This window comes from Truncatella angustata (genome assembly GCF_020726525.1).
Source record: "Truncatella angustata strain MPI-SDFR-AT-0073 chromosome Unknown BKA67scaffold_9, whole genome shotgun sequence".
Lineage (NCBI taxonomy): Eukaryota > Fungi > Ascomycota > Sordariomycetes > Amphisphaeriales > Sporocadaceae > Truncatella > Truncatella angustata.
Genome location: NW_025763389.1, coordinates 15,562 through 38,075, shown reverse-complemented (window position 1 = coordinate 38,075; position 22,514 = coordinate 15,562). Strand labels below are relative to the sequence as shown.

At 47.5% G+C, this 22,514-nt stretch overlaps 6 protein-coding genes across 6 annotated transcripts; 3 read left to right on the top strand and 3 right to left on the bottom strand.

Annotated features, from left to right (window-relative positions):
• Nucleotides 1–1,768: 1,768 nt before the first annotated feature.
• Nucleotides 1,769–3,436, bottom strand: BKA67DRAFT_525453 (uncharacterized protein; the record flags this gene model as incomplete). The annotated part of the gene is made up of 3 exons (XM_046098667.1): nucleotides 1,769–2,801; nucleotides 2,886–3,335; nucleotides 3,384–3,436. The coding sequence occupies 3 exons, from the start codon at nucleotides 3,434–3,436 to the stop codon at nucleotides 1,769–1,771; spliced, it is 1,536 nt and encodes a 511-aa protein (XP_045953043.1).
• Nucleotides 3,437–3,809: 373 nt separating this feature from the next.
• On the top strand, nucleotides 3,810–4,901 carry BKA67DRAFT_525306 (kinase-like domain-containing protein; the record flags this gene model as incomplete). The annotated part of the gene is made up of 3 exons (XM_046098650.1): nucleotides 3,810–4,115; nucleotides 4,176–4,385; nucleotides 4,440–4,901. 3 exons carry the CDS (start codon nucleotides 3,810–3,812, stop codon nucleotides 4,899–4,901), a joined length of 978 nt encoding a protein of 325 aa, XP_045953042.1.
• BKA67DRAFT_410344 (uncharacterized protein) lies at nucleotides 4,902–6,951 on the top strand. Its single transcript, XM_046096745.1, has 2 exons — nucleotides 4,902–6,173; nucleotides 6,234–6,951. Exons 1-2 carry the CDS (start codon nucleotides 5,066–5,068, stop codon nucleotides 6,857–6,859), a joined length of 1,734 nt encoding a protein of 577 aa, XP_045953041.1. The 5' UTR covers nucleotides 4,902–5,065; the 3' UTR covers nucleotides 6,860–6,951.
• A 1,403-nt stretch (nucleotides 6,952–8,354) lies between these two features.
• Nucleotides 8,355–9,068, bottom strand: BKA67DRAFT_540039 (UbiA prenyltransferase family; the record flags this gene model as incomplete). Its single annotated transcript, XM_046100724.1, has 1 exon — nucleotides 8,355–9,068. One exon carries the CDS (start codon nucleotides 9,066–9,068, stop codon nucleotides 8,355–8,357), a length of 714 nt encoding a protein of 237 aa, XP_045953040.1.
• Nucleotides 9,069–17,776: 8,708 nt separating this feature from the next.
• BKA67DRAFT_579892 (uncharacterized protein) lies at nucleotides 17,777–19,155 on the top strand. Its single transcript, XM_046103804.1, has 3 exons — nucleotides 17,777–17,876; nucleotides 17,951–18,357; nucleotides 18,423–19,155. The coding sequence occupies exons 2-3, from the start codon at nucleotides 18,089–18,091 to the stop codon at nucleotides 18,868–18,870; spliced, it is 717 nt and encodes a 238-aa protein (XP_045953039.1). The 5' UTR covers nucleotides 17,777–17,876; nucleotides 17,951–18,088; the 3' UTR covers nucleotides 18,871–19,155.
• A 682-nt stretch (nucleotides 19,156–19,837) lies between these two features.
• BKA67DRAFT_579890 (uncharacterized protein) lies at nucleotides 19,838–20,547 on the bottom strand. The gene has a single exon (XM_046103803.1). It carries the CDS (start codon nucleotides 20,497–20,499, stop codon nucleotides 19,903–19,905), a length of 597 nt encoding a protein of 198 aa, XP_045953038.1. The 5' UTR covers nucleotides 20,500–20,547; the 3' UTR covers nucleotides 19,838–19,902.
• Between the last annotated feature and the right edge of the window lie 1,967 nt (nucleotides 20,548–22,514).

The window sequence follows — 22,514 nt, the reverse complement described above, 5'->3', positions numbered from 1 at the left end:
TGATTGGATCTTGGAATAATTCAAACGTTTAAGGGCAGAATGGCTGAATAGTTATGCCAAAAATCGAATATATAGATGATATAATAGTGTCAAGAACGTAGACGCTTAAGTTATATCGATAATTGCCTTGAGTGCTGCCGGCGTTACTGTTGCTGAAGTAGCGGCGAGAAATAGAGGAAATATTATACCTGTAGGCGTGCAGAACATAGCCAGCACGCATTGGTATCATGAGAGATACGCAAGCTAATATCCTAATTGAGTATGAGATACGACGCTGTCATGGGTTTGGAAGCCACGGACTCGACGGGAGGTTTAGTTTGTGAGTGTCCCGCTTTCGCATGATGCAAACCAAAGTCTGATGAACGGCCACTATGGAAGTCTTCCTGATATCTATGCACAGCCATGGAAGCCAAGAGATCACCACCCTAGTAATCAGTTGATTTGCATTGGCCGACAAGCAGTATCACATGAACTTCGATGCTATACAACAGATTTCACAAGGATATGTTACAACGACAGATACGGGATACCGGCATTAATTCCCTTATAAACTGCATGTCGCTAACATTTACAACTTAGTCTGGGAGTTCTCTTACATCCTCACCTTTGGAGGACCTTGAGGTTGGCTTACCATCATCTTGCTATATTATAGAAATGGAATCACGTCCTACACTAAGCTTGCATGATGCTGGCACAAGCCCCGGGACAAATCGAGATGGTATCCACAAATGATTAGCCTCGTAGGCTCCTGGATTACAGATGGATCAGCCATAATCATGATTATATTGTGGTCTATACAGGGATAAGCAAGATCAATTGGAGAAAGTGTCCGTACGGAGAAACCCTGACATTACCGGACCCGATCAAGACCGCTGTGGTCTGCTCCTATTGACCGTGTATCTCCCCGAAGTACAGCGAAGTATTCATTGTATACACAGCCATACATTTATAAGCCCACCCTTACGCCAGTGCACTACTATGCATTGTCACGCATCAATGCAGGTAAGTGGAATCGCCAATCAGCAGTCTTGGATAGGTTCGAGCTAATAGTATCCTTTGAACAATAATCAGAACGAACCACCAAATCTTCAAATATTTATGCGGCCGCGAGCATGGATTAGAGACATCGCCTAAAGCCACTGAGACTATGCTTCAAGTTGAACAGCTAGCGGAAAATTAAAACTTATTCTTATTGCATTAGATACGTATCATAAATACTTGGGACAGAGACCCACGGTTCAGAACATCTTTATAACCTGTATCAGACGTATAGTAACAAGTACAGTACGTTTGACTGTCAGAATTGTATTGTTTACAATGGGGGCTGCACTCTGGAAACTTGAAGCTAGCGAGAGGAGTTATGGATTATGCTACGGCCTGAATACATAGACAAGGAAAAAGAAAGCAAAGTACTGCACTGCACAGTACAATAGATTGGAGGTGTCTCATCACACATATTTCACACAAGTGCAATCAATATCTTGTATAATGCAGGCAATTTCGAGCTAGTCGGCTGTATAGAGCATCGATAGTCTTTCATGGGGTGATTTTTGGAGGTATCTTATACGTAACCCACCAAAGGGGCATTACCGGCAGATACACCGGTTCCTCCTGAGCCCTGATCTCTTACGTTCGAATCTGCGTTGGAGTTTCTATGGCAATAATCCTTATCCTCATCTTCGGGCTTAAGACAGCTATATGCAGATTCGTCTGGCTAGAAAATTTTAGGCATCACCCGTATGTGGGATATTTTTTCGTGAATAAAGGATTAAAATGAGACTTCGCTGATGCGGAACACTACTTTTTCGATGAACTTTAGACCAAGTAGGACGCCATCCTCGTCATGCATTTCCTCTTGATCCTTGAAGTCTTCGCTGTCATGATCCAAGCATGTCAAACAGGTGATGACCAAAGAAGTAAACTTATCACCCATTCTCCTGGGCAGGCTAGACCGGGCCAAGTCAACCAAGTGATCCTTTATATGGCCGTATGATACCGTCCATCCTATTGCTCTAGGTTCGAAATCCTCAGTTTTCAAACCTAAAGCCTTAGATGGCGTAGTATTTCCGACGGGCGTTTCGGTGCCATCTCCATAATCCACGAAACTTGACCATAGGCCAATTTCCAGAAGGCAAACACCAATACTGTACACGTCATGTTGCATAGTATACTTGTCATGCGCATTTAAACCTTGGCGCGATGGGTGGCGATACAGATTTCGCTCCCAAAAATTGTCCCCAGTCCGCATTGTATGGAAGTTGACGCTGCGGAATGTGTCAAAGCCCAGCAAGTACGTAACCCTTGAAGCATTGGCGTCGTTCGCACCATTGAAGGCAAACGAAAGAATTGTCTCAGGCCGTATGTTCTTGTGAACAAAATCACAGGTATGAACAAAGCTTACTGCACTCGTGATCTGTCGAGCTAGCTCTAGGACTCGTGTTAGACTGAAGACTTGCGGTTGCAATAACTGTTGCCTAAGGCTGATTGGTGTTCCAGATTGTGGAGGTAGAGTGAATACCATATCAATTGACGAGATTTGGCGGGTCAGCGGGCTTTTTCTCTTGACTAGACCATAACACTTCAAGAGGCCAAAAACATCAGGATCAACGTGCTGCAATTTGTGCGCTAGTCGTTCTGTATCAGCTCGGAGTTGGGCCAGTTCTACACTTGAGAGACAGTCGATAGAATCAATAGCGTACTTCCTAGAGGAGCCAATCTTTGGAACCATCGTTGTTGTCGAATACGCGACGGTCTCCGCTTTCGTCCAGTCAAGGCCATTTCCTGGTAGAAACAGAGGGGATCTGCTACCGGCGTCACTTTTCAGCATATTGCGCAAGCCCTGAATCGATTTCAGGCTCCCTGCCGCCTCCGTCGCTTGATTAGACATTATGTGTACAAGAGTTGTGTTGATAGTGTTCGCAGCTGTGGATAGACTCCTGGAGAACTCTTTATCTATCACCTCATTCTCAATCCTTAGGATCAAGTACCATGTGGGATCGAACAGACGTTGCCACATCTCGAGCTGTTCACGCATGTCATCGAGAGATGATCTCAGAAATGGTACTCGCCACTTCTTCACAGGGTTTCCTTGGTGTGAGGGTTCGATCAGTGATTTAAGTCGAGATTTCGCATTCGTAAGTCTTGCTCTGAGGATTTCAAACACTTCAATGTGAATCCTGCAATGCTCAGGCGCCATCGTTTGAGCCACGCGTTTGACGAACTCAATCTGACTTACGGTCCGGCTCCAGAATGCCTCGAGCCAGACTACCCTACTCAAAACAATTTCATCAGCATTCTTGAGATCCTGGTACGCCTGTATGAGAATATTGCCGTATCTAGTAGAGTCAGCAAATATGTTTGAGTTCAAAAGTGTTTTCGCCTACTTGAGACAGAGATCTGCGCCACCAACAACTGCAAACACCAATTCCGCGGACATCCTATAGATCGCGCTATGTTATGCGAGAGATATGGAAGACAAGAGGTGAGAGTGTACTGCACTATCTTGCCCTGATAGTTGGTAGTCCTGCCAGATGATCTGACCATTACCTTAGGCATTCATGCATATTTCGTTGTGAGGCTGTACGGCGTATGATTCGTCACCCAACACAACCCCCGCACTTTCACAGGGCCGAGGTGCAATTCACTTGGAATACTCGTAGTTGATTAGGCTGAACTTGATCCATTGCTTCACTTCCTGGCCGATTCTGGTTGAAGAAACCACATTTGATTTCCAGAGGCAAGCCAGCAAATTATCGGCAACGGTGCCGCTTTGATGCCAACTCCCTCCGTTTCCGTCTGCCCTGACCGCGATGTCCGATTTCGGTCAGCTATCTGACCTTGTCCGCGACTCGAGGATCGAAACTGAATTCCGTGGAGATGAGTTCACACACGTCTTTTACGATTCCGGCTCATCAGCCAGAGAGCGACGTATCCGGAGGGAAGAACTATGGCAGCGACAAGATCGGATCGGACGCGGTACATACGGCACCGTCTATCTAGAGAGATGCATAAGTGACGACTTTCGACGACGGCGAGCTGTGAAGGAGATAAAGATGCATGACAGGCGAGAATATGCGCGGGAGCTAGAGGCAGTTGCCAAATTCTCTCACAAGAAAGTAAATGCGCCCGCAGATATTCCAATACGTTCTGTGAGCTACGGCTGATGAGCAATACAGTACTCGCACTGCTTTGTGCAGTCATTCGGCTGGTTCGAGAGGCATGATACTCTTTTCATTGCCATGGAATACCTAGAACATGGCAGCTTCCATGATTACTTGTTCCCACCACTGCCCGAAGTGGAAGTCGCCGAGATCACCTCACAGATTCTTGAAGGTTTGTCCTACATGCATGGTAACGGCTTTGCTCATCGAGACCTCAAACCAGAGGTATGATCACTGCCCTCAAGCATTCCATGATAACCAAGGCTGACAATACATAAGAATATACTGGTCGTAGAGCGAGGCCCTGACTGGTTCGTTAAAATCGCTGACTTTGGTATCAGCAAACGTAGGCCAGAAGGCATCACTGCTTTCAACACTCTTAACCGAGGTACTCCTGGCTTCGCTGCACCGGAAGTATACAGGAGCATGTTTCACGGTGAGTACACTTTCGCTGTCGACATGTGGTCCCTCGGCTCTTTGGTTTTCACAGCTTTGACCAATACGATTGCTTTCCCGGATGAGTCTGAGCTGTTCAAATACTTCTATAGGCGTCAAAGGTTCCCTAAAGCCGAACTAGAAAGGTCGAACATTTCAACGTTGGCTCAAGATTTCATTTTCAAGCTGATGGAGCCTCACCCAAAAGACCGTCTTACCGTTGAGCATGCGAGAGGTCACCCATGGCTCCCTAGGCAGCCATCCGACGATCCAGAAACACCACCCAGGTATGTATTAGCTTTATAGGAAGGTTCACAGACGGCTGAAGATTTACTAGTCCGTCTTTTGTACCACATCCAGAGCCCTCGACGTGGACATGGGACTCAAGAGCATCCAAGGATTGGAGTACAGAAGAGTTATTTGGTCACGATAGAGTCAAGGATGACAGCCCGACCCTCTTCCAAGCCACAATGAACGAGACGGACCAGATGGCCATGACTGTGCTATTCGACCCAGACAAACGAGAGCCCAACGTTGTGAGCGACAAGGACCCCGTCAAGCATCTCAGAGTTTCCAACTACAAGAAACCCTCTCTGGTGGACTGTTCGGAAGACACCGCCATCGATCATGAACTCAAGCTCCCAGGGGACTCAGCAATACTCATTGAGGTTATTGAGATCCCAGACGCCGACACACCTGCGTCAAATGAGAAAATGAAGCGAGATAATATTTGCACTACAGAGGATATCAAGGAGATTCAAACAGACCCAAGCTTTCATGAAGTTACGCATATCGAGTCGGCACAGAAACCAGCTACGATTCTAGAGTGCTGCCCCTATATCAGAATGTCGACAACGCCGATAGAACTTGCAGGACAACCACCTACGATTACGGGACCCGAATCTTATGACAGGTTGTCGATGACTCCGATAGAGTCTGCAGCAGGGGCGAGCAATAAAGATGTTCAAAATCCCTGCATCGGTCCCGCACTTGAGGTTGCAGCCGGCCACCAGGCAAACAGTAGAGATGCTTCCGAAAGAAGAGACACAGGTTTTTCAACACAACCCACACCTGAAAAGAAAACGCAAATTGACCTGTTAGAGGTCTCAATGGATCCTGAAGTTCTAGTTGACGAAACGAGCGAGAGTTCTAGTTCACATTTGTCACTACAGTCAGACGGATATACAACAACTCAATTATCTCAAAATAGCTGGAGCTCAGTGTGCAGCCAGTCAGAGGAGTCTTCTGAAGCCTCCTTACGAAGCCAAATATCTTTTTCCAGCTTCGAAGACTTGTCTTCTCTATCGTTGGTGACTGGAATCAATCGTATCGGGGTCATTTCTCAGAATCAACCTGAGATATTACACGAGGATTCACTATCGCCACCATCACCTGAGGCTCCACCACATTACGAGATGCCCTCTCAGCCGTCCGAAATAGCTTACATTGATAAAGATTCGCCTGAACTCAAAGGATGGTGCCACGCTGTCTGGTTAGCCTTGCGAGCTTGGAAAATACCGCCAGCTGGGAATGATATTCAGGAGTGTGACAATGAGGGTGAAGCAAGTATGTCTGAAGGTGAAGAACCCATCATCTGCGTGTCTGATCTTCAAGATGCCCCACTACAGCATCCATTAGCGGAGGGTTTACTTCAAGGCGAATCTCAAGTCATGAAAGACGGTGCAGACCCATACCATATACCATCGGAAATCAAACGTCGATCACACATTGAGAAAGTAAAGCTTCCCCAATCTCTGGGTCATCGTCTGAGGGTCTTGGCAGACCGTGGATCTAATGTACTAGATACAATTTCACGCCTGTCCACAAGAGCGGCAACTAAGGCGGACTCAAGCGCACAGGAACCGGCTCCAGGTACGCAACGAACGAAGGCAGTGGATCAATGGCTCTTGAGAGATTATAGAGTTAGTATCGCAACGGGGCAAATTCCATCCAGTCGGTTCATATGCTACTATGAAGAACCCTTCACAGTCTACGACACCTCAGTGCCGCTGACACATCCTGTTGGGGGCCATGAATCTGGATTCAAAGTCGAGAGCGATGACTACCCGAATGAGAACTATAAACCATGTCATTGCGATAGTGATGGCTTGTGCAAAGCCTGCTCCTCAACCGCGAAAGAACCTGTATGCTCGGACGAACCTTTAACATCAACTAGTACTGCCTCGGATACTTGCATCTACAAGCCAGCAAGGATACCGCACAGTAACCCATTTGGCCACTATTATGGCTGGTCGTGGGTGTGAAGATGTTATTAAACCAGGACCACTGTCTTGTCCCTATAAGTAAGCATTGCGCTATATACTGAAGTAGTGAGTGTTGGCTGTACTATTATAGCAAGGGGGCTAAGTGGGTCTTACGACCTTCGTCGGAGTTGCTCACGGCCTGATCACTATAAGGTCTAAGGGATGGAACTTGTAGATGGTCTCTTAGGGCATGCTTTTCACTTTTGGCATAGTTAAGTTGTTAGTTTTTATAACAGTGTATTCGGAAGACAACGAGAATGGCTCGTTATCGTTAATTAATATTATTTTATTCACTAAGTTTATCCTTTCCATTTATTTCTTAGTAATTAGTCCACGAGTAAATCAACGAGTTCGTCGCGAGGCTTATAATTAAAGGGATGAAAGATAACAGTCTTAGTTTAATTAGTTGCTTTATTTAAGGTTAAACTTAAAGTGTGGCAATATGGATGACTATAGATGTCCACAGTGTACGGAGAGCACTCCGTACACTAAGGCGACGAGCTCGTGGATCACCGAACTTGGGAAGTGGTGATCACGTGACTAAGCCGGTAAAAGTATATGCCCACTTTCTGTACACCGATATTCTCTTTTATACTCTTAGACTTCTATATACTACTTGACAGTACCTATACTATCATTTCACGCTTAGAGCGTTACACTTACGATCCTATGCTTAGGCGAGCACCGTATTCACTATCCTATGCTCTAGTAGATTTAGGCTCTTCCTTTCAGTGCATCACACCAGATCTTCACTAGAACAGTCCTCTATATCAACTGTAGAAACTGTCATAATTAGTCTAATAGAGATGGATCACCTACCGGGCTGGAGATGGACAGGTCCAAAGCACCGCCTCTCCTTCCGGTCATATCACATTGACACACTTCCGTTCGTCTTGTCGCTATGTCAGGATATCTGCGACGGCTCATATCCAGCCGAGGCTGTAAGGTTGTAGAACCTTGGGGACCTTCTCTAGCACTATGTACCAGATCTCAAGGCCGTGCGTAAGAATCGAAATCACACAGGGTGTGGCGGCCTTGCTTGTTGACCCTACCGGAAGACCTCTTACAGTGTTGCATAGCCTTCGGATGTGGTTCGCCACTTTGCTTGCCCTACCCGTCCAGTGCTTAACATGAGCCTTGAAGATGGAGCGAAAGTTTCCAGAAATGTGAAGTATATTCCTAGCGTCTGGGAAAGGACGTGGAGTTCATCTCTCCTGAGAACGGCTATTTAGACGTCGGGCTGTAACTAGGCTTTTAATTTAATAAGCTCTTTATAGATGTACTTGTGGAGGAATGACAGTGTTGAATTATCAATGAGTGGGTGAAAAATAATACATTAGGACGCATGTAAGTTCTATCTGCTGAAGTAGGCGAAGACTCCTTGTGTATACCTGCTGTGGGTGATCTACAGCAGTATTCTTTGTGAAGGTATTGTTCGCGATTGGATTATTCTCTTTGTAGTTATTGACCATACCACCACCTGAACAATGAAATCTCAGATGTGTACTTTTAGAACCGGCATCAGAAACAAACTCAGTATCCAAACGAACCATAATTTCTTCCACAAAAAGTCGTCTGACCGCTGAGATCGATGTAAAAAGAGTGATATGTCTAACATCATTGTTGTAACTAGTGCAGCACTACAATCCACCATTCTAGCCTCCCAAAGCCAACACGAAATATATGTGAAGCAAGCAGCTGATACAGCTGCAAGGATTCTGGCATTGGTATCACCCATTGCAATAGGAAGGGTTACTCGCCCAGCAGCTCCATCACCAGGCATGTCTCGAAAGTCTTGAACATGAACTGTCATGACTATAGCACCTGCAAGTATGATAATCCATTGACCAAGTCTGCCATTGTTGCTTGTTGCCGGATCCTGTAGAAGCAGTTCGAGAGGGCCGGCCATGAAACATGTGATCCCAATTCCGTTCAAAAGATTCTTCAGGAGTGGGTCAGCGCTGCCCTTGAACTCATTGTACCACAAGCACGCAGCGAGCTCTAGTACGGATACTCTTAAGCCGCCCACACATGCGGACATGCAGACCATAAGAGGATAGAGGAAGTACAAGAGCTCTACAGTCTGTTGTTCACTGATTCTGCCTCTCGGTATCGGTCTCCATGGCTTGTTGATGGCATCTTCTGCGCGGCTCCGTAACTGATTATGTAGATTGAAGACTAAGAGATGACCCCAGGACCATAAGATCATGATTGGGACTGCGTGGAAAGTTTTTCTAAATGGTAAAGGATGGTGACCGTAGAGCTCCTGGGCCACTGTCCCATTTAAGATTGCAAAGAGAACCCCAACAGTAGGCAGATTATATACATCGTTGCAGATGAAAAGCCAAATCGTGTATAAGTGATAACAGAGTACTTTGCACCAAGTTGTAAAAGTCCGAACTGATGCGTACCGGAGTTCCGGAAGAAGGGGCGCTTGGATATGAAATCCGTTTGCTAAGAACATGATGAATATGATAAAAGCTATGGATTCGAAGTTATGTCGGTTTACAGACTCGGCCAATGCAGCAAGAATTAACGATGGCTTGGAACACGTAAATCGACGCTGCTAAGAATAAATGGAAGTTTAATTGATGGAAGATGTCCATCTTTTATCATTCTCGATTACTGGACCCCAATTGACTTAAAGTGAGCAAGAAAAGACTATCGATCTGCGTAAATGTACCCATTATTTCGAAGGTAATAGCATACTCCAAAATATCGATCCAGGACGCCTAGAGACCGTTGGACCTTGGTTCAAAGGCTGATAGTAGTTAGGGGCGTGAGCCGAAATTTTCTACAGAAAAGGCCCAAAGAGGATTAGGCATATTGGTTCTTAGGGTAGGTAGGCTGTCCGCTCCGCGTCGTTCACCGAAGACTTTCTGTACCATCCATGAAACTACGGTCACCATACCATTGCGCCCTCTACCTTACAATCATGGAAAATAGAAATCATTGGTGATGCCAAAGTACATAACAGCCTTTTATCACTTATCTTCAGATAATATCGTCGGCGATATTAGTATCGCGACCGCGGGGCAGACATGCTCGCCAGACGCTTTCGTTGTCGAGCAAGTCTTTCGTCAATTACAATAGAGCGAAGAGTTGTGTAGAGTAACCTGTTTACATATCTTTACTCTAAAACTACGAGGCTCGCTGCTAAGCTTTCGTGGAAAGGCTTCGGTAGTGGCCAATACCGCCCTTAAGCAACCACATTGTCATATGTAATATTGTCGCTGACGCCGGCAAGTCAGATGAGTAGTGTGTGGCTCATGAGGCTGCGAAGCGTAAATATGTCGAGGTGTATCGATTAACTCGAATTTCTTGTAAATAAAAGTTCTTTCCTCGGTCAAGAGATGTCAAGCTTGTAGTAAGGCTATAAAAGTAAGGCTGCCCCAGTATTTATTTGGCGTAGTGAAATAATATTAGAAAACCTTACTGACATACGTAGTTTTGCTATTATGCAATTGTTGTTCATCTATCAACGAACTTTTACAACTATTTTTCTTGGCGCCCCGCTGTTAGGGCGTGACAAGGCAACTACGCTAGTTTAGTGGCACCACTGGAGTACACCCTTAATATCTCTTGGCATTCGAAAAATTCTTTTTGACCTGAATGACAACCCCTATAGACCAGCCGCCTGGCACACCCGCTTCCAGCCCGGGGACTATAAGCGATGGAGCCTCTCTCCCTCGCACCCCAAGGAAGCCATGCGGCCCCACTACCCCGAGCAGGCTCCGCCAAGTCCTACTTAGCGACATTGCTAGCAGCCCGTCACAGGTTACTGAAACCGACTACACACCATCCTCCCCCCTCAACACCAGAGGCGGTACTGGCAAGATCAACAGCATCATCGGAGCTAAGCGACCACGGATTGAAGACATCACCGTTGAAGTCAACGACAGAAGATACACTGCCGACGATGATGAGCGCAGAACGAGCCCTGGCAACTGTCAGAATCAGGTCGCTGCAGTTCTTGAACGCGACCTGCGCATCCAGCAAGAAAAGATAAAGCTGTTTCAGGACTGTGCGCATGCAATTGATCAAGTCCTCCAAAAAGCAGGCACCGACCTTTACCTCGATGCAATGGAGTTCTGCTCCTTCTTCGCTAACCGCCTCGATGATTGGCTTACAGAACATAGGTCGGCACGGCGGAAGGCCAATGCTGCAGCGCCGACAGGAGAACATGTCAAACCATCCTACGCCCAAGTAGCTGCCTCGAAGAACACTTCGGCTCCATCGCACAGAGCTCAGCGAAATACAGCAGCTGATGAAAGAGGCATGGACCGCATGGACCGTACGGACCGGCCACGCCGCAAGGAGCAAGAAGACAACCGCATATTTGTGCGCATGGATAACTCCCGACTCGAACCATATGGCGTCAAGTCCACCCTCGTGCGAAGACTCGGACTCGACTATCTGGAACTCCGCGAGGTGACCCGGTGCGCTTCCGGCTTTACGCTGCACCCACGGGACAAGCCAACCCAGGCAAAACTCCTGGCCCTCCAGAGCGAGATTATCGACATTCTCAAAGCACAGAAAATTGAAGAACATGTCGTGTGGCACCACTACAAGCTGCGGGGCTGTCCACGAAAAGTCATGACAGCGGAGGGGCTTACAGTCGAGATCGACGAAACGGCTGTTGCCAACGAGGCAGAACTTCAGACAGGCGTAAGGCCTGTGAGGTGTGTCTTGTCTAAGCATACATCTGATGGTGACGCAGAGACAGACTGGCTCGTCTCCTTTACGGGGGAAATCAATCGGCCATTCAGGCTCTTTGCACACTCCATGACGTCGTACCGTCTACGCCGGGAACCCCGAGTTCCCCAGTGTGGAGATTGCTTCTCCTTTCATGGCAGAAATTACCGTTGTGGAAAGATAATTTGCGGAACCTGTGCCAAACCAGTGCACGAAGGCAACTGTAGCAAGCCAATCCCCAAATGCGTCAACTGTCACGGCCCGCATGCTGCCACTTTTGAGAAGTGCCCGGCACGGCCGAAAGTGGTGAAAGGAATTATTCGCAGACCAGGCGCGGAGCAATTACGCGAGATAAGGCAGGCAGGCGACCGTGCGAGGTCTCAGGCATTTAGCTCTGCAAAAGAGAGTACTGTCGCTCCAGGAAGCGGCAGGACCGAAGCCAGGGATGACAGGCAGAGCGCTGATGCGATGCAAGTCGAAGATGAAACAGGCACGGCTCACGAGAGCCAACAGGACAACAATGAGGAGACGATTATCGTATGCCCGTAAATGCAACTAGGAATCAGACACAGACACGACGCGGACACCTTGTTGTGCACTGCGTGAATGCGGCAGGGGGGCAGAGGAGCATTGATCCGACTGAACTAGCTCTTAACCTGGCCGACTACGAAGGAGAGAGGGCGGACATTATTCTGATGCAGGAGCCGTGGATCGGCGTCCCACCAGGCAGGAGAATGATGGTCAAGGCGCATCCCAACTACAACGTGTTTTCCCCGGTAGATAACTGGGACAGTGATACAACGCGGCCGAGGTCGCTGGTCTATGTGAGGAAGCACCTTCAAGCCCAACAGCTCCGGCCTTACCAGACCAGGGACGTGACGTGGGTCAAGGTGCGAGGTATTACTTTTGTTAGCGTATACAGGTCAACCACAGACCCGCAGCAAGTCGACAGGATTTTGGAAGAGTGGATTCCACCGTCTGGATGTGTCGTTGCGGGCGACTTTAATGCCGGCGACGCCTCTTGGGAATCGGGTAACCATAACTACCATGGAGGGGAGATGCTGGGTAACATCATGTCTGCACATGGCCTAGACTTGATCTCCGAGCCCGATGTGCCGACGCACGACGATGGCCATGTATTGGACCTGGTGTTCTCCGACATTCCAATGGCAGAGGCGGCAGTCAGCGAGGCACTCCACTCGACGTCGGACCATGAAACACTCCGGGTCGTGGTACCAATTTCTAGGGATCTGGAACGGGTGACAAGGCCATGTAGATGGACCGTACCAGTTGACAACATACCTGAGCTGGTGGAAATGGTCCATGACAGGCTGCACGAACTTCCATCGCTAGGTTATACTGGGGAGGAGCTAGACGGCTACGCTCAGACCCTGGGTGAGATTATCTCTAGCTGCATCAAAATAGCTGGTCGGAGGACGTCACGATTCCGATCTACGGTTTGGTGGAATGATGAATGCAGAACCGCGGTTGAAGAATACAGAAACGCAGCAAAAAGTAATACGAGTCAAGGGGACAAGAAAACCGCAAGGAAAGTTTTCCGCCAGGTTGTGAGGAAGGCTAAGAGGGAGTATTGGCGGGGTGTGATTGACGGAGCCAAAAGCCCGAGTGATCTGTTCAAAATCATATCCTGGCACAAGATGACAGCAGGTCTGAGCGCGCCCCCGATCATAACCGGTAACAGAATCTTTGAGACACAGCTAGACAAGGCGAACGCACTGCGAAGGGCCACGCTAGAGCGAAACAACGGGGAAAACGACATTCCCAATCCTTGGTCAGTTCCAGTGCGACAGCGGACACCCATCCCCTTCGAAAAGCACGTATCGCTAGAGGAGGCCGAGGCATGCACGGTCGGGGTTAGCAGCACCTCGCCTGGGGTGGATGGTCTTACCGTGAAGATACTCAAGGCATGCTGGCCTATCATTGGGAAGCATGTAACGGACCTCTTTCAAAGGTGCTTGATGGTCGGGTACCACCCGAAGCCATTCAAGGTAGCCGAGGTGGTCATGATCCCCAAGCCAGGGAAGAAGGACTACTCTGACCCCAGGACCTATCGGCCCATCTCTCTCCTATCATGTCTTGGGAAGGGGCTTGAAAGACTAGTCGGCAAAAGGCTAGCATGGACAGTGATTGAACGCGGCATCTTGGCACCACAACACTTCGGGGCCTTGCCGAAGCGTGCAGCGACCGATCTAGTAGCAGCACTCGTCCATGATATTGAACAAGCTCTCGACCAAGGCTTAGTTGCCACACTAGTAACAGCGGACGTCAAAGGTGCCTTCGATGCAGCCCTCGTGGGTCGACTGGTTGTGCGGATGAGGGAGCAGGGTTGGCCCCACTTTCTGATCAGATGGACAGAGTCGTTTATGACAGAGCGTTCTGCCAGGGTGCGGTTTGAGGATACCCTGACCGAGGTCGAACCGCTCCACTGCGGTCTGCCACAAGGCTCACCAACGTCTCCCATACTGTACATGCTCTACACGGAACCCATCTGCGGAAAACTGGGTACAAGACGGCGGCGATTTGGATATGCAGACGACATTGGGATCCTCAACGTCGGGACGACACTCCAAGAAACGGCCGTCGAGGCGACAGAACAACTGAGAGAGCTCATCGACTGGGGACAAGACAATGGCGTGGAATTTGACCCTGCCAAGACCGAGATTATGCACTTTTCCAGGAAAAGAGACACCAACAATCCTATCGTCACCCATGGCACCGCCCGAAAGAGGGCAGAGCCTTCGATGCGCTGGCTTGGAGTATTCCTCGACAGGAAACTGACTTTCAGAGACCATGTCAAGCACTGGACGGGCAAGGCAAGCCGAGTGGCGAACCACATCCGCAGTCTATGCAACACCGTCAGAGGTCTTCCGGTAGCGTCGACAAGGAAAGCCGTCACGTCCTGTGTGATCCCGGTCCTCACGCACGGCCTTGAGGTCTGGTACCCAGGACGGGAAAGGACGAGGCAGGATAACACGACTTCGTCATGCCGTGTCAAGAAACAGCTCCAGCAGATGCAGTCCGTTCTACGAACGGCAATGAGAGCCATTCTGCCTGTGTGGAGAACGCACCCAAGCCATATTCTGCATTTCGAGTCGCAGATGCCGCCGGCTGAGATACTGGCAGAGTCCATCCGCCGACGCCACGGTTTCCGGCTTGGGCGGGTCGACAAAGAGCATCCACTAGTGCGGCGGCTGCCACTACAAGCGCGAAAGGACCCCACAAGACTCCAGAGATGCCATCAGCTAGTCCCCATATTTCCGAGGCCAGAATTGGTCCGGCCATCTTTCAAGAAACCACCACATCGGGGAGGCAAGGATGGAGAAGCTGAGCTGCTCAAAGAATGGCTCCGGGAGAGAAATGAGGAAGAAGAGCTGATCGTGTACTCGGACGGCTCGCAGTTACAGGAAAAGGGACACAAGCGCACAGGCTGGGGGTTTACCATTAGGAAAGGCGGTACCACCGAAGAAGTGTACCGAAACCGAGGCAGGCTGCACCGGGCAGAGGTCTTCGACGCCGAAGTGCACGGAGCGTTGCAGGGACTCGCAGCGGCGAGGACGATCGGGCCGAATAAACGACTGTTTGTCTGTCTGGACAACACATCCGTGGTGGACGGGCTAAATGGATCACCACCGGAATCGTCGCAAGCCATCTTTCTACGTTTCCAGGAGCTTGCATCAGGGCACAGTCCTGGGGTGACGGTCAAGTGGATCCCGGGACATCAAGACATCGAAGGAAACGAAGCTGCTGATAAACTTGCCAAGGAAGGCGCAATGCTCGAGACGAGGATAGACAGTCTGCCTACGGTTGCATGGGTACGGCGACATCTCAAAGGAAAGAGAAAAGACGATTTTGCCCGCTGGTGGGCGGCGCAAGACGAAGCCAGATATGAAGATGTGCATTCATATGCGGCGGTGTCAAAGAACCTCGTCTCATTCAAAAGGGCTACGCTGCACAGGCTCCTGGCGGCAAGATCTGGCCACGGCGACTTTGCAGCATATCATGAACGATTCGGGCATACGGACTCCAATAACCACTGCAGTTGCGGAGAGAGAAAGACACCAGAGCATATTTTCTTCTGTAGGAAATTGCAAGGACACCGACTGCTCCCGAGGCACACGCCAAGGGCGGCTTATACACAATATTTGGGGGAGAAGAGTGCGCAGTGGGCGCGTTTTGTAGAGAGGAGTAACTTTTTCACAAGGACATGCCCGAGATGAAGGGCCGTTTGAATTGACGGACTGAGTGAGTGTTCTCACTCAGGTCCTGCAATAGCGTGGACTGGCACGTGCGCAGGCTGGAATGTATGTAGATACTGATACCTCCAAAACCCTGCGATGTATGGCTCTGGGAGGCGTGGTTTGCCCTAGTAAGGGACGGTCCCCACGTTAAATACAATCAATCAATCAATCAATCATGCAATTGTTGTTCAGTCGCACAAGGCTCACTAGAGGCAGCGCAGTAGGCAACAAAACTTTGCTCCTAATGCAGCCCCATGGTACCAGCATCTTGCTTTTGAACAACCTATTTTGAGCTGTACCTTTCTCTAGCGTAACCACTTTCCGCATGGGACCGTGCAATTGTTAGCTGAAAACAAGATGCTTTCCAGCGTTACGTGGCTCTTGAAGGGAAGCGTTAACACCGCCTCCACTCTTAACGTCGATCGAAAACGCTCCAAGCATCGCACCTAGGAGACGGAGGACTCCAACGCAATCCTACGACAAAGGTAAATACGGATTTGTGGATGATGCTGAGACACGTTAGGCTATTCTCGAATGCGTAAGAAATTCTCAATGACAAAGGGCTTAATCGCGGGGCAAAACATTAGCACAATTGGCCGAATGGGCGTGGCCAATGACGACCCAGCACGGATCCATGACACACCTCTCTATGCTACCCCATGGCCAATCAGCGCTAATCATGCCAAAGCTTCCAGGCCCTTATGAACGGCCAAACAGACCCCTGGATGCGGCCACTTTCGGTGTGAAGTAGAGATTTGACCTGCATGCGAAGGCAGAATTTTGGCTAAGGCATACACCTACTGTACTTACTTTGATACACATTCTAGTTGTCCATAATCGAGGCTGATAGCTACGTGTTTGTTATGCTAAATAAGAGTAATTATTTTAGCTGGATTACGCATCAATACCAAAAACAGGCGCTATGGTAAAAACCTTTGCTAGCTTGTTTTTTTGCCAGACCTTACCTTGTATGCATCCTTATACAAGGTATATGTGTTCCTAGCATGGTCGAATCCATTCCGTAAATTGTCAGTTCGAATTTAATGAGGAAATACCAAGCTTATTGCGCCAAGTTCAAAATGATAGCACAGGGGGTATGTGCATTACCAATTGTAATATACTATTGATCGAGTTAAAGAGGTAAGAAAAACACAAGCCGGCTTCAAGATGTTTCCTCTTCTCTCTTCCCAAACTCCCACTCATGGCGCATACTGCACACCGAACTCACAGCATTCCATGCAGATCCAAAAGCCACCACTATTACAGATTATGCAGATACAGTAATCAGTATCTCTCAAATATCCAATGGGCAGACATCACACCAGCCTGAGGTATCATTCAGTGTTGCCGGCCTAAAATCTCTACTTTCATTTTCTGCATCATTGAGCAGATGCTGAATCAGTATAATGCTTGATAACATTCACCAATTGCGAGTCTCCCGTTTTCCTCACCCAAAAACGAACAGTTCGACCAAAAGCATCTATAGAGTCCAAAGGCGCACTGTCAATGGGAGCAAGCCACTTGCTATCATCTCGTGTCGAAATTCGCGAAGCCACAAACAATGTGTAGCGTTATAGTGGTCCTTGGTGTAGATACCGGTAAGGCTTGTTGATAGTAAAAATTGCAGGACGTCGGACTGGCCATATATGCATGTTTACACGCTATCTCCACACAACTCGTTCGAAACAGGCTGCCTCGTTTAACACGATTTGGCTATTAAATAACGAAACTATACGATTGTCGGCGATCAACCTTAAGAAAGCCTCACAAAATATCGCGCTTTTACCTGGAAGGCGTGGCAGCTATTTGTCCTAAAAATAGATATGCATGTTTCTAAAGTGGATTTTCGAGGATTGCAATGCCCCCCCCTTCCCCGGGTGGCCCCTGGCTGCCCCCCTAATGGCGCCTCGGGCGGCTAGTCCCGATGACCGTGTGGCATTATTTGGTTGGATGACCGGAGCCAAAACTGTTCGCCTCAGGTTCTATTGAAAGATCGCCGTCCACCTTTCTACATTTCCCCTATCCAATAGGCACAGCCTGCGCTTTGAACTGAGAAAATATGTGTCAGTACCCGTAGCTAGCTATTAGATGTCCAAAATGGTTGAGACATTGGGGCTAAGGCAAAAATTTCGAGCAGTGCACCGTTGTTGGAATCTTGTTCCTGTACAACATTAACCTCAAAGTCTAGGACGTTTGTAGTGGTACACAGTTTGCGGACTAGGCTATGATCGCAGAGTTTTGGTCATAATAACAATCACGTTATGTTTGGGTGCAAATGGCGTTCAGAACTATCGACAGCGAACTCCCAGAACTAAACCATCGAGATGATCGATATATAGAGGTCGTACCACATGAATCACCTCAGGTCATGCCAATGTCGCAGCCGCTACAGAGTCATCCTGATGGTGCACTTGTCAACACGCCTCGGCCAAGAAGAAAGCTGTTCGGTATTCCTTGGTCTACAGTCGCGTTTTCCGTTACTATTGCATTCGTGGTAATTGGCGCTTCAGTGGGTGGTGCAGTCGGGAGCACTCAAGCTTTGCAGTAAGCAATACTCGTTCTTATGGATTACAGTTAATGGAAATCAAACTGGTAACTTTAAACCATAGCCACCAAACCGAGTATCAAGTTGTGACTATAACATCGATCACAGTTGTAGCCGGCACACAAACAAGCTCTGTGCCAACCGCATCTGGAACATTGGTTGCACCATTCAATGTTCCCACAGCAGATGTCACGTTAGCGCTAGATTGTGAAAACCGGGACGGCAAGACTGAGCCTCTTGTTTTCAATGATACAACATATGTTTTCAGCCAGCATTGTGGTACCGACTTCGAGCGCGTCACTCCCAGTAGTGTAAGCCTCGATCTTTTTACTGTTGCGGTATATACTCTGCAAGATTGCTTGCGAGCATGCGTGAGCTACAATCTCGCACATGGGTCAAAGGAGTGCATAGCTGTCGAGTTCAACAGAGGTATCTTAGTCACGTGTATCAACAACTTGGGGCTTCGCATTTATACTGATTTGAAACCGGTGGAATTACATTTTCGATTATAATAACACCGAGACAATCCCGGTGTTCTGTTCTCTCTCTTTTCTCCTTCGTTGATCTCGTTGGGTTGTTCGGAGCCTTGCCCACATGCGTGACAAAATCCAGCTATATGTCGTTTCTCATTTGGCATCAAATATAGTCTCTAACGCCGTCTACGCGTGTTGTTAACATCGGATTGGCAAACCGACGCAATAACCTCGTCGTTCTGAGAAGTTATTAGTCCCGCTCTTGCCCGGTCAAGAGCATCTCTTATTTCGCTCTCCGTCATAAGATTCATACCCCCCCCCCCCAATAATGTCCCTAGTCATATCTGCCAGATCGATTACAGCGCGATGAAACCCATAAAATCTTCTGATTCCGGTGTAACTCTTCATTCTGTACCAAGTCACCCACAAAATAGATGCTGGAAGGACATTCAATATGGACCACAGCAATAGTAAATGCCATGAAAACCCCCACAAGTATAAGCCCTGTGCCGAACAAACCAAACGGTACATGTATGCGTCGTATAGTGTGATAGGTTCTCCGTCAAAAATGACCCAAGGTTCTGTCATGTCATCGAATGATTCATAATATCGAATAATCAGTTCTTCGCCATCGTTTAGAGTGGCATTGGCGCCATCTGGCCAATGGAAGACATTGCAAGATTGAGTACAGTTGCGGTATACTTTAATCCTTGATTAGCCAATTTCTAGTATGCGCTAAGATGACCTACATCGATTAACTTCCGTACGCAAAGCTAGAATTTAAAAGGTAGTAAGTCTCGGTGGAGATCCTGGTTGCATTAGACCGCTCTTATGGCCATTGCCCGTAGCCCACACGTACGTCGGGTCTGATAGACCTAGCAGATGCCCGTTGTCGATACTAAAATAAAACCTGGCAGTTCGATTAGTAGTTATTGAAGGCAACAAATCGCCGTTTGATGATCGCCAATACATCGTGGATTCTGCCTTGTAGCCCGTCATTGCATCTGTCAATATGGGATAAATCAAAACAAAAGAAATACAAAGTGCAAAGCTGAGCAATTGAACTTTGTGCTATTTCCAAAGCTTGAAGCCACGTTTCATGTTGATAAGATGCCAAAGTACCACGATAGAATAACCTCTAGATGAGGCAGTCTCTCTCACCAATTGATATGGCACGCTCTGCGATCTCATTCTTTCGATTAGCCAAGTGATGATGACTCTATAACTCACGATGCCGAAGACGATTTGACCCATACGGCTGACAACCAAATTCCACACTGTATCGATAGCTTTCGCATTCGGAAATGTCAATGGACCCCAAGCCATTGTGATACTCAAAGGATTCATTTGAAATATGAGTCTCATCACAGTTGCCCATTGGTCGGTAGTTGAATCATTTTCAAAGTTTGTTTCGTTGTAAGCAGCGGCGAATGAGATTGAGGCCACCTTGTTGATGTTATCTGTGCATATTCTATCAGGTACAGCTACACTGAAAATGCGGGCCGGCAATGCAATGAACATCATTATAATGAGGACGATAGATGCCAGTAGAAAGAGTGTGGTCGCTAAAAATTTCAGGCGGACAAGTGTCTGTCGCTTAGCATGATGTGATTTTCTGTTCACACCTTCCGCCTCTGATGGTTTGTCGACTAACGAAGCATTCTCCATTTCCTTATGAAAATAGGCAGGCACTGGGAGCAATTGGCGTGTATAACGAACGACGGATGGGGGGAAAAGAGGTTCGGAGGGTTTCGGTTAGCTTTATATGTACAAAAGAAGCTTTCTGCAAAGGCCCTGGTCTTTTCTCAGCCCAGTCTTAGGATTGCGAAAACTCTAACTACGGTGTGGTGGGTGATCAAGCAGGAGTTACACGCTTCCACTAGAACAAATTGGCAAGATCACCGATTCAATATGTACTGTGCCGGAAATGAGATATATGGTATGCGCCAATTAATTTGTTAATAGCCTTGATCGATGATCGGTGTGATGAGGTATTACGAGACGAGGCTGTGGCTTTCAACCCCACCCGTACTATTTCTTCAGCTACATGCATCCTTTCCAAGCAGCTGAACACAGGGATCCGAGCAGCATCTTAGCGCCATTCGCCCGCATTCGTACCTCTCAGGGAAAGCAATTCTATCCCTTTCCATCTTTTCAGTGGCCGTTTCCTGAAGAACAAAGATGTAGCACGGAAACGGAAGCTGCCGTGTGGCGACCACTTCCCTCTGTCGTTGCCAACAATTTAATTAGACGCCAGCTTTCTACACAGGCAAGAATCGGCGAGCCTTATAGCAGCTAGTGTCCATAGTCGTTACACTCCGTCTACTTCTGCGACACAGCCTGAACCCATGCCTCCTCCTACTCCTGATCCATAGTACCAACGGCTACTGTACATTAGCCATAGCCCAGTATCATCCAACCAGTGACATTCCTGGGTGTATATTGCATTACTTGTTATTGCTGAAAAGTCCACTGACAATTAACGTTGGTACTGTACTGTACAGTGGTTGGATGCTAATCTCAAAAATGACTTGAATCTATTTTTGGACTAGCGCTAATTAATGCTATTCTGGGCCTTTCTATGGAACTAGAAGCGATAGTACACAAAACCCACTGCATCTTATATACATGATGGAATGGATGACTATTCGACTCGAGTGTAGGTGCTGCGATCACCCCGTAAGAACAAGCACGAAGACAGTTCTGAGTCGAAGACGAAGGCCGACAGTCATTACGAAAGGAACAAGACAAAGCATTGGTCGAGAGGGTGGTTCCGCACCACTTTTTCTCTACATACATTTAGGGCTGCCTTTCTACTATAAAGGGCGTAGTTAAGGCTGTTATAAAGAGAGCGGCCAGCTAATCGGTTTTAAGCTATTCCGCCTTAGTCTTTTAAGTCCTTACGTAAAGTGAACGGTTATAAGAGATAACACGGGAAGGGTGTATATAGTTATTAGGGTATCCTTTAGCCTTTAGCGGGATAAGGAGACCCCCTTCCCCTTATAAGTATATATTACGCCGTATACCCTTTACGGATCTAAATTTAGTGATAGAAAACTAGCGCTAAGGATTAACTAAGGGTATACGAATTTTTAAAGGATAAGTATATAGATTTACTAGGAAACTAATATTCCCGTTATTATAACAAGTTATAATTTTAATAAATAAGTAGTCTAATTATTATGATTTTGAATGACTTATTAAATTCCGGATTAAACTTATAATTATAAAGATATTTTAATTAGAAGAGTTAAAATATAAATGTAAATGTTTTACGTTAAAAACTGTAATAAGAATATTAACACGGCATCTTGTTAAGTGAGAAATTAGCGTTTAAATGCATATTTTACCGGTAGTATACGGTTAAAACTCATAGAGTTATCCGTTATATAGTTAGTAAGAGCTCTAAATGTTCCTTTTTGTAGAATGGCTTCTCCATTCACTTCTTTCCGTACAGTTTGGGCGACAAATAGATCTATTCAGCGCTATTATACGAAAGGAAGAAGGGATTCTTCCTATCGTATGCGATCTACAGATAGGGGTTTGGCCTATACGGCTGTAAGCTGCCGACAGCCACGGTGTGGCTGTAGTAGCTTGCCGTCAGTACGCCGGTAACTAGCTAGACTATATGGTCGTGCGAGACCGCGGATAACTATATTCCAACACTTATACTCTTTTCCCCA